This window comes from Pseudochaenichthys georgianus, chromosome 5 (genome assembly GCF_902827115.2).
Source record: "Pseudochaenichthys georgianus chromosome 5, fPseGeo1.2, whole genome shotgun sequence".
In the NCBI taxonomy this organism is placed as follows: Eukaryota; Metazoa; Chordata; class Actinopteri; order Perciformes; family Channichthyidae; genus Pseudochaenichthys; species Pseudochaenichthys georgianus.
This window is the reverse complement of record NC_047507.1, coordinates 26,816,537-26,827,693: the sequence shown is the minus strand read 5'-3', so window position 1 is coordinate 26,827,693 and position 11,157 is coordinate 26,816,537. Positions and strand designations below refer to the sequence as shown.

Below are 11,157 nucleotides of genomic sequence, written 5' to 3'. Positions count from 1 at the left end.
TATAACGATCACACAAAGAGTAGTCCGCCTGCTTCTCATTAAATGTAAATTACACCATAAATAATCCAATCTTTGTAGATAAAAAAATTAAATAAACACTGCGTCCTTCTGTCTCCATCCAACAGCAGCCTATGACATGTTTTTCTGTGTGCTGATGTAAATCTTTGCGCACGGTAGATCATTGAATATTTGGTTCACAAAGAAATAATGCTCTCGAAATAATAAAAACATGTTCGTTTTCTAATTCAATGTATTTTGTAATCGACTTCTTGTTGAAAATGCCTTTGCTCCTGCATGTGCAAAGAAAATGGTTTATTTCGTTACTAACAGCCCTTTCGTTTGTCTTATATGTATTTCAATTGACTCCTTAATTTCTTGGGGAGCACCAGATACGTTTCTGATCTGAGATGATTCTTCAGATACATTTACCAATCACATGCATGAGGAATGTTATGGCCTAAAAAACAAGTTTGAAATAGGCCTCTATATGGCCCATGTTTTTAAATGTTCCGTCATTTTATTTTTCAAGAAACACAAAATGGTTAATACAGTCTGTTAACAACAAATACATAATAGAGTCATATACATTAAACTGTGAATTAATATGTTGTTCTGAAACATGAAATCTTGAATATAGCCTTAGACACGCACAATTGTTCCTCTTATATTTCCTAATGATCTGAAACTGTAGTTTGATAAGGCTTTGGTTTATGGCAGGTGTCCGAGCTCCCGATCAGAGAGGTGAGATTATTTTCTCAGAGGAAGATATGGAAACTACATTCTTAACCGCATAGTGAAGACACTTTGGTGTGTTCATTAGTTTAAGCCGAAGTATTTGGGAGATCAGATAACAAGAGCCATTTTAGGCCTTAAAAAGCTTCAGTGGCTTTTGAAAGCAGATTATTTTGCTCAGCCTGGGGCGATGTGGCTTTGTGGGTGGAATTACCTCATCTTCAAATTTCCCCACGTCTTATTTCACCTTTCCTTACACTTTAGCCTCTATGACATTTTTTATTTTTACTCAACAATAGATAATTATGGGGTTAACAATACTTACATTTCTGTTAAATATCTAATCGTGTGAGTCATATGTTATTCAGTTTACTTTATTTCAAAACACAATACATGTGTGCTCCCTTTCTCACCTTAATCTCTTTAATATAGGTTGCCTTATATAAATCATCATAAATGAGGGCTTTCCTCGATGGTTTGTTTTGATTTATACCACTCAGGTGTATTACACTGATTGGCGCATGCGCAGTGCACGGCCATCAGGTGAAGTCAGCAACGTAAACCTCTCATGCTTTCACTCATTCGCTGCTTCTCTGTGGGATTGCTGTTACTGGAGCCTTGCATATGTCTCTACTGGAGAGGATAGACTGGAGGGTGAGTTCCCTGTGTGTTTTCCTCCTACAGCTGACTGACTTTAACCCAACCTGCAGCACGTTTATCGCGTGCTGAGCCTTTATTAGTTTTTATGACTTTACACTCAAATTACCTGTTTGCAAAGGCGTCTGTGATTTATGACAATACCGTTTTGAGACCTTCTCTCAAACGGCACATTTGTTTTGAGCTACTGGATTACAAATTACTTGAGTGATGCTTTTAAAAACGTAAATAGAATTAAACATTAGTTAGACAACATTCTCTATCATGTTTTTATTTAAAAAGAAACAGCTGAATATATGTCTGTTTTATTTGAATTATATAACATTAACGAGTAAGCAGTCCTGCAGAAACGGGAACTCTAAAAGGGATTCAAATGCAGTTTGAGTCCCATTGACTAAACATACATTATAATAAATCCCATTAGGTATACTTGTTTCATCGCAATTTGGAGAAATAAAATCGTATAAAAACATAGACTTAACATTTGAATGTCACGATGACCTTATTAGCTTTGTGGTATTGTTGATACGCAGTAAACATTACAATTAACATTTCACATAATTACAGTAATTAAATATAGACAATATTTCTAACTAGTGGAAAATCACTAAGCAGAATTCACTTATTGACTTTTTTGTATTTGCCCTGGCATGGATCCACTTAATCTTTACACCTGACATCATGAGCCGGTTGTCACTGCAGTCGACTGTCATTAAAATGACAAGATGAGCATCAGATTTGTTCAAAACATCACCGTCAGGCCAAGCGTGACTAACTCCCTTTAGGTCTGCTCTATGTGTCTTCCAACGTAAAATAACATTTAATCAGTGAGCATTTCACTTCCGCTTCGCATCACAACAAGCCAAGGACCAACACGCAAAAAAAAGATAATCCTTCGTCGTTGTTCCCACAGCCGAATATCACAGCGTGGACGCGACAGGCTGTGATCCTAAAAATACAAAATCTGTCCATTAATCTCACAAATTGTAATCTGACATGTACTCATCAAATAATTCAATTCGATATAATTGCTCATAATGGGCGTCAATTTCTTATTTAGTCTTGCAGAAGATATTTCAAAAATGCTACATTTAAAACGGCAAACAAAATGTGCAAGAAACGAAAAAAAAATGGACTCTTATGTTGTTTTAATTAAAAATAAAGGAGAAACAATATCCTTTGTCCTCAGTTTAGGTTTCGATGCAAATCAAAGCTTCAAAGCAGTCTTGTTTGTGACATTGCAAAGCTCCACCAAAAATGTAAATGAAGTTGAGAAAGAGTTGTTTGTTGAGATCCTTTGAGCTTTGTAGGTTTTCTTAAGAGAATGATGCTGCTAAACCCTCGGGCTTATTGCGGTTTGAGACGAGCACTCAACCACCACTGTGAAACACCGACATCACAATGTCATGGGGTTTGTTTGAAGGACTATTATTCTATTTATGAATACAATCAGAGAGAGGTATTCCTTAATATCTAGCTGACTTGCAACTGTAAGTCATTTAGAGTCATTTAGCACATTGATCTATTTTAAATATAGGCATTGATCAAAGTAATGCGAACAAGCCAGCTGCATTACATATAGTATTATTATTTATAACATCCCTTATGGAAACATTAGATTATTACATTATTTTTTATATACATCATTTAAGGTAAACAATTCGTATTGTTGGCGTGATTAATTAAAAACGTTATGTCAACAAGCAAACAGTTATTTATATTGCTACATCCTGACTTTTACATCTGTGATAAAATAAATAGGCCTCATAAACCTACTTAAAGATATTTTTACTATTTAAAGTAGGCCTAAACAGAAGGCTAAATGCAGCATGTTTTTAAATAATTGTTAAGAACACCATCATAATTATTGAACCGAGCACTGTGATTGGCCGAGAGGCATTCCACTCAGCATCAAAATTACCACCACGAGGACCTCAGTAACCTAGCAACCTGTAACTGAAACATAACTTACCCGAGTTATATAGTTCTGAAACGGATTGTCTCAAACTATTTTTTTATATTTACTCAGCAGAAGTTAAAATGTTATTAATAGTTAAACATACTTATATTAAGAAGTATAGGCCTAATTGTAAGATTATTTGTAAAGCACCATAGCAGTCGGCCTACACAACTTTTATAATCCTTAAAGACAGCCAACAGGTGTCAAAACGTTGGCTCTTTCTTCAAGTAGGCTGGAGGAGATAACAATAAACACAGTAAAACAAACTAGTAGGCCTAGGTGGTGAGAGACTTAACTCACTGTAAGCCATGGAAAATGTGCTCTACTAAAGTCATAGGGTCTAAATGTCACTGTACAGACGGACACAATTCTGATTGGACCTCTGTCCCGCCAATCAGCAATATTGTAATGTTCCCTTTTTATTGACGTCATCGCAGGGTGACGCCCCCTCGGAGCGGCCGTGTAGATATAGTAGGCTACAGTGCTCATGTGTGCACCAACAAGACTGAACATTGCTTTTTTCGTCCATAAGAGGGAGTCAAGTTTCTTATATGCACCCGTGTTCGCCCACTTCCACAACAGAACTACAGAACACATTGAACGGACAGGGGGAGGAAATATTGCTTGACAACGATAATTTTCTCCCATAGTGGCTGTTGGAAACTCATATCTGTGTTTGGATAGTCAGTCGGTCGGTCAGTTCGTCACTTTAGCCCACACCTGCAACTTCGCCTCTTCAGCTCAACAACAAGGTGGTTCATGATCACCAGGAAGCTCTTGATTTCTTCATACCTGGATTAACTCGCAAGCGACAAGATATTTTCTCTTTTGCTCTTTTTCTTTTGTAACGGAGAGCTTTTTTCTCTGTCAAAATGCTGTGGAAATTAGCCGACAACGTGAAGTATGAGGACGACTGTGAGGTGAGTTTCGATAGTTACAAAACGAGGGAAAACTGTCTTTTGATTGCCATCGGACATTACACTTCAAACAAGTAGCTATAGTGTTACTAAAAGTCGATTTAAAAAAAATCCTAAATTAAAACACGATAAAGTCGAAATAATAAACAATCAGCAAAAAAGGTGACAACAGGACAATATCGTGATAAAAAGTTAAGAAGTTTAGAAGAAAGTACACAATTTTAGAACATGTAGGCTACATTATTATTTCAACGACAATATAACTGGTAATAATAATGAGTAGGCCTATGTAATATATCTAACAACAACAATAATAATAAACACGTGTATTTACCACAAAAGGAGTGTATAGCTTATTTTATTCCACCGTAAACTGGGGCCATTAGTAGCCTAAGTAAAAACAATATTCTATAATTTAAACTAATAGCCTACAATTTAAATAATAAATGTCTTTCTTTCCTACGCTAAATAATAATAAAATATAGACCACGTTAATATTTAATACATCGCCTGAAAATATTCACACTCCTCTTTAAATCCTTATCCAGAGGACATCATATCAGGGGGTAACAGACACTTGATTCCCTTGAGGGACACATGTCACAATACCTGCCATCTTGTTGTCAGCTCTCAGTTGACATGTCTCCTCCGTCCCTCAGGAAAGACACGACGGAAACAGCAATGGGAACCCCCGGCTGCCTCACCTGCCAGCGGTCAGCCAGCACCTCTACAGCCCGTCTCCCTCCCTCTCACACTCAGCCAGTTCGGACTTCCAGCCGCCGTACTTCCCGCCTCCCTACCAGCCCATCTCCTACCCGCAGTCCAGTGACCCCTACTCGCACCTCGGCGACCCTTTCAACATCAACTCGCTGCACCAGTCTCCGTCTTCGAACCAGCAGCAGTGGCCCGGGCGGCAGGGCCAGGATGGGCTCAGTGGGCACGGGAGGAGCGGCCTGGCGAGTCAGATCCTGGGCCTGGATGGTTCCTCCGGGGTGAGGAGGGAAGGCTTCCGCCGGCCGGAGCTGCTGCCCCCGCACGTGCACAGCATAGAGTCGTCGGGTATTGGTGACATGGGAATGCACGACATGGGCCACGGGATGGATGACGTTCAAGTGAGTGGATTGTATTGAGATTAATACTTGAATTTACACTTTAGAGAATTATGTGTGTAGAGGTCAGCGAGTACCTATTAGGTGCGCGTGTGTTCTTGCACGCGGCATCTGTGTTATTTTATCTGCTTGCACAGGTAGCCAAATACTGGAATACATTTTGGGACAATAATACATTTTCCATTATACAATTCAGGTATAAAGTTAACTCCGTGGGTTATTGAACATTAAACATATTTTCATCACGTAGTTGTCTTTGTTTTGCATGAAAGAACAATTTGGACAGACATTGAACACTTTATCAGAAATTAATTTCAACTTGTTATGCATTTATCATTGGTGTGCAAAAAATGCATTTGGTTGCTTATCATTGTTTCTGTTCTTTTTTTATCAGCATGATGACCACAGTATTATTATGGCTGACCAGACAGTCATCAAAAAAGGTGAGTTTATTGCATGTTTGTGAGCAATCTAAACTTTAATCCCATTTTAAAAAGAAAGTTGTGCAAAATGCTGCCTGGAACATGTGTAACAAAATAAAGATGCAGTAATTACTGACAAGGGCTGGAAATCTACTGTAAGGATTTTTTTTCACTCTCTACATACTTTGAATTGTCATAACAATATCTTCTATAGCGACATGTCAGGACACTCAGTTTGAGAGCACAGCAAAGGAGGAGTCGTGTATTTGTACTTGCACTGCACACACAGCTAATCCTCACAGCCATGAGATGCACTTATCTAAGCTCGATGTGATCCTTAGACTATTCAGTTGGTGAAGGTCCTTGAATGGATGCCCAGTGGGAAAGAACTGATCCCTTTCAAAAAAAACGACAGGCTATAGCTGACAAGACAGGAAAATTGAGCAATCACACAACCTCGTGTTGACTGTGAGAGAAGAGGAAAGCTTTGGATCATCTTTATGCTGGTTAAGCTTGCAAATGCAGCGCTTTTCAGTTCACGTTAACACGAAATTATGAGTTGATCTTGAAGCAGTGTTTGGCTCTGCAGAACCAGCCTTTGGCGGGGTGTGGCATTATGCTTGCATGTGAAGGACAGTTTAGTTATTTGTTGGGACATGAACTGTTTTGAGGAAGAACCTATTCCCGCTGTTTTGTCACCAGGGCTTAATTAAACAGACTTTGAGTCAGAGCAAGATCCGCTTGAGCAACATTATTCCACTGCTAAGCGTTTTAGATTTAATAAAACCATGCAGGCAACAGATAGATAGACAGATTCATTACGTTCTGTAATAACCTATACACTATGACATAATACTTGATTGTAAAAGTATGTATTTTAAAATGCTTTATTTTCTTATTATCATGCCTCACTAGCAATGTTGATGATATGTATTATTACATTCAATCCAGTGTTGCTTAAGTGTTACAACGATGCATAGTTACATGCAGAAAGCCATTTGCACAGCACGGCAAACCGACCAGTCTCCATTTCTTACATAAATAAGTGATGGCTCATTATATTGTTCCCATGCACACTATGTGCAATCTAGGCTTTCCACTTGTAAACAATGGCATGTCATTCCCAGCCATGTGCCCCAGAGGAGCCTTAAAGCACTCATGTGACTCTGTGATTTTTGTCTCAGTATTAGGACTACGAGGTGGCAGGAACCTTGATCGCTTACAGAGGACTTATTATCAGGGGGGAATTCTTGCGGGTGAGAATAAAGATAGCTATGTTTTGTAGTGTGCTGTACTGTTTTGTTTGTCCGATGACTGTCAGTGCTTCTGTGGGGGGTTGAAAACGTTGTCTAACAACGAACGAGCAATAAACACACACATCGTCCATATTAGATCCTTTAAGACCAAATAATAAACAGTACTGAGGTGTATCTGCGGCTTAGATGAGGGGCTGTATGTGTGTACCTGTTTGTGGATGCTGTTTGCCATGAGGGCGTTTTAGCAGTTTAACCTTTAGGCACGCAATGCACATTGCTGATCGTGCAGAGCTGCATACACACTCTTCCTTGTGATTACTTACAAGAAAACACAGATTCCTTGTTGCACAGAGAGGATTAGGATGATTAAAGCTTATGTACATACACAGGAACAGTGCATATATAAACAAATGATGTTGCACAACCAGACTCTTTTTTGCCTTCCTTTTGTTCTCCTTCACTCTTGAGCTTACCTACATGTTTCTTCTCCTCCCTCCAGGGCCTGTCAGCCTACCCAAAGGCAACGCGTTGTGTCTTCCTTTCCACAAAGAGTCCCTGCTGGGCATGGTATCAAACCCCACAGAGGTGTTCTGCTCCGTACCGGGCCGTCTCTCCTTGCTGAGCTCCACATCCAAGTACAAGGTTACCGTGGCCGAGGTCCAGAGACGTCTGTCACCCCCTGAGTGCCTGAATGCATCGCTCCTGGGAGGGGTTCTACGCAGGTCAGAGCTCAGACTCATTCAACATGACAGCAAGCTGGACTTAATATTTCCCTGTTGTTTGTAAAAGTGTTCAAGTCGAACCTAATATGTTTTATTTAAAATTCATATTATTGCTTTTAACTAACCCAATACAGTTTAGGTTTATAAATGCCTCCACACATATTATTAATACATTTAATTTGAGTAAACGTAGACGAAAGCTCAGCAGCCCATGGGAAAGGCTTTTCTGAAAGCACAGCTTGGCTCAGTTGCTTTGGCTCATCAGTTTTTTGCGTAAGGTTCGTGACATTCTTTGTGTGGTCTGCAATTTTGGTTCTTTGCTTCCTCTGGGGATAGGTTACATCAACACAGTTAGTACCAATCAAAAGACTCCGTGGGTGTGTGTGTTCGTCAGGGGTTGCAGCATGGGTAGGTTTATCTGTGGCGGCGCAGTTGACCTTACGGCACATCTGTTAGTGTGGCAGTCTGTTGAGGGACTGAGAGGTTACAGTATGTACTCTCCACCCCTGACCCGAGCGTTTTGCGCTAGGAGTGCACGTTTGCCACTTCCCATGTGCCTGTGTTAATGCTGACATGCACACACCAACACACATGCACAATCGCAGACATTTTTAAGTAGGTCATATAGCACTAGGAGGGGGATCGTTAGCGGAGGGAGTGGGGGGGGGAGACGGGGACGAGGGGGTGGGGGCAATCACACACACATGCCTTCCTAAAGATGCTCCCTCTCTCACCCGCCATGGAGAGGGAGAGCTTGCCCTCCAATCATGCGTGAAACTGAATCGGCCCTTGCAAGTGGGGAGTAAGTGTTTCTGTAAATGCATGTATGAGGGATTTACTTGCTACGCTTTTTGAGTTGAAGCATCAAAGTGTTTTTTAGGTCATGAGAGCCTGTTTGTGAGATTTAGTTGTTATTAAAAGTGGACAATTAGACTTCCTGCAGAAGCCAGGGCAATAAGACGGCAACATCTATTCTGTTTGTGCCTCTTAATGTATGGGTTAAATGCCCTTAAGCAGATTTTAATTAAAGAAAAATACTGTCTGAATGGATTGGAAAATGGTATATAAATATCCTAACCCTCCATTAATTGTTTTTTTAAAACTTAAACACATTGTTTTGGAAAAGTTGTAATTATCTGTCTGAATTCATTCACAGCTGTTTACTGAATGTGTTTTTGTGTTCTCCTTCTGCAGAGCCAAGTCAAAAAATGGAGGTCGCTCTCTGAGAGAAAAGCTGGATAAGATTGGGCTCAACCTGCCTGCAGGAAGAAGGAAAGCAGCCAATGTCACTCTACTCACCTCACTAGTAGAAGGTATGACACGTCACTCAGTAGCACCTTCTCAGCTCTAATTGCTGGTTGCTGCGGCTGGAATGTCGCTGTATCAGTGAGAGCGTCAGTCTCATTCACATAGTGTGTGGGTTTTTAGTACTGTAAAATATCTTCTTTCAGACTCTATTCATTGTTTAAATACTTCATAATTTGAATACAATGAAAATATTGTAGTTCGTCTTAAAGAACTTGTTTTTGTATTGCCTGGCTGCACGTAAGCCTTCAAAATCCAGAGTTGTTTGAATTGTTGTCCTTGAGCTATTAACACTAATGGAAAATCTGAATATCCTACAAACACCAATTCTCCAACCATTACCCTTTAATGATTTGGTATTACTCTGCACACATTATTGTAAAGTATACATTATTTTCTTCCTTTTAAAGTCTGCAGCGTCCAAGTCCCTAGATGTGCAGTTATTTAATACCAGGGAGGTACTGGGTTATAATAATGACACAACCTGAGACCTTCACTTTCCCTTGTCAGTGTCTTGAATACTAAAAGATCAGTAATAGCTTACCCTGAATGTGATGTTTAAAAATGGAAACATTATCACTTGAGTCACATCTACCTGCCGTAGGCTGAAGTAGAATATTATTTCCTCCCTTGCACCCTACACGCCTAATTTGTATAAATGGGCTGATGATTATGTGCGGGAGAATGACTGGAGGCTTGTGTTATTTAGAGACCTTCAAAGCTGAATTAAGCCTTGTTATCATGTGTTTGGCTCGCCAGGAGGGCCTGCTGACCTTAAAGATTGTGCTTCTGAATAGCTGCCGCATCCTCAAGTGATGATCAATAAGCGGTGCTGTTGGCACCATGGGCACTATCTGCTAGCATTTATTCACATAAGCCCATTATGACCATGCAAGTCAAACCACCCTCAAGACGGAAATATATTCATCTCACTCGCTCTCTTTCCCTTAAGCAAGAAGCAGCTGATTATTCTGCACTTCAACCGCTTCACTTCATGTGCCTTGATGCTTCTGTATCAGGTCAAAACGGGATATAATGCTCCAAATTGATAAACTGCTGAAGCTGGCCAGCTTACCATTTGATCTCTGCCCAATGTGTCAGAGGACATTCAGGGATAATGTGTAAAACTCATATTCATCTTTATTCTTTGGTTTTAGACCAAGTGTAACCTCCAGAGCGGTCTGAGAATTGGGTTTAAAGGTGATTTGTCTCTCTAACATGGTCTGTTTTTTTCTTGTCTTAGGTGAAGCAGTTCATTTAGCAAGAGACTTTGGCTACGTGTGTGAGACAGAGTTCCCTGCAAAGGCAATTGCTGAATACCTGGGCAGGCCGCACGTGGAACGCAACGAGGTTAACTCTCGCAAGAACATGCTGCTCGCTGCCAAGTAAGTGCCTCGACTGCATGGCTGCCTTTAATTTGCGCGCAAAGTAGGATTACCATGTAGAAGTGTTTTAATTCTTACGTGGGTGTCTTAGTATCGATTGAAGATTTGGCAAGTTAAATATCCTACAGACTTCATTCTCAGATCACAATAAAGCAGTACATGTGTTCATATGAATCTTTCCCCCTTAACTTAAACATTGTGGTTTTCTTCTTTTAGGAATATCTGTAAGGAGTTCACTGACCTGCTAACTCAGGACCGATCGCCTCTGGGAAATTCCCGGCCCGCCCCCATCATGGAGCCTGGAATCCAAGGCTGCCTGACCCACTTCAGCCTCATCACTCACGGCTTTGGATCTCCCGCCATCTGCGCCGCCATGACCTCGCTTCAGAACTACCTGAACGAGGCGCTCAAACAAGTGGACAAGATGTACCTGAACTCTGGCAGCGACACCCAGGGATCCTCAGACAGTGGAAGCAAATCTGCCGACAAAATGGACAAGCACAGGAAATGAGAGCTCAAGGGGGAATCCTTATGAACTTGAGAACCCCTGAGTCCCTTAATCTTGCTGCCCTTTTGGACTTCAAAAAAATAAATCAATATTGATTGATGAGTATTGTCATTTTGAGAAGTGTGTGTGTGTGTGTGTGTGTGTGTGTGTGTGTGTGTGTGTGTGTGTGTGTGTGTGTGTGTGT

General features: G+C 40.5%; 1 protein-coding gene across 4 annotated transcripts; it reads left to right on the top strand.

Annotated features, from left to right (window-relative positions):
* The first annotated feature begins 1,329 nt into the window (after positions 1-1,329).
* On the top strand, positions 1,330-11,122 carry tfap2c (transcription factor AP-2 gamma (activating enhancer binding protein 2 gamma)). 4 transcript variants are annotated; one of them, XM_034083692.2, is made up of 8 exons: positions 1,330-1,386; positions 4,926-5,378; positions 5,770-5,818; positions 6,982-7,053; positions 7,553-7,775; positions 8,970-9,088; positions 10,324-10,465; positions 10,682-11,122. In XM_034083692.2, the coding sequence occupies exons 1-8, from the start codon at positions 1,357-1,359 to the stop codon at positions 10,974-10,976; spliced, it is 1,383 nt and encodes a 460-aa protein (XP_033939583.1). In that variant the 5' UTR covers positions 1,330-1,356; the 3' UTR covers positions 10,977-11,122. The 4 variants fall into 4 exon arrangements, with proteins under 4 accessions (XP_033939583.1, XP_033939585.1, XP_033939582.1 ...); XM_034083691.2 differs by lacking the exon at positions 1,330-1,386 and adding an exon at positions 3,953-4,269; XM_034083694.2 differs by lacking the exon at positions 6,982-7,053.
* The last annotated feature ends 35 nt before the right edge of the window (positions 11,123-11,157 follow it).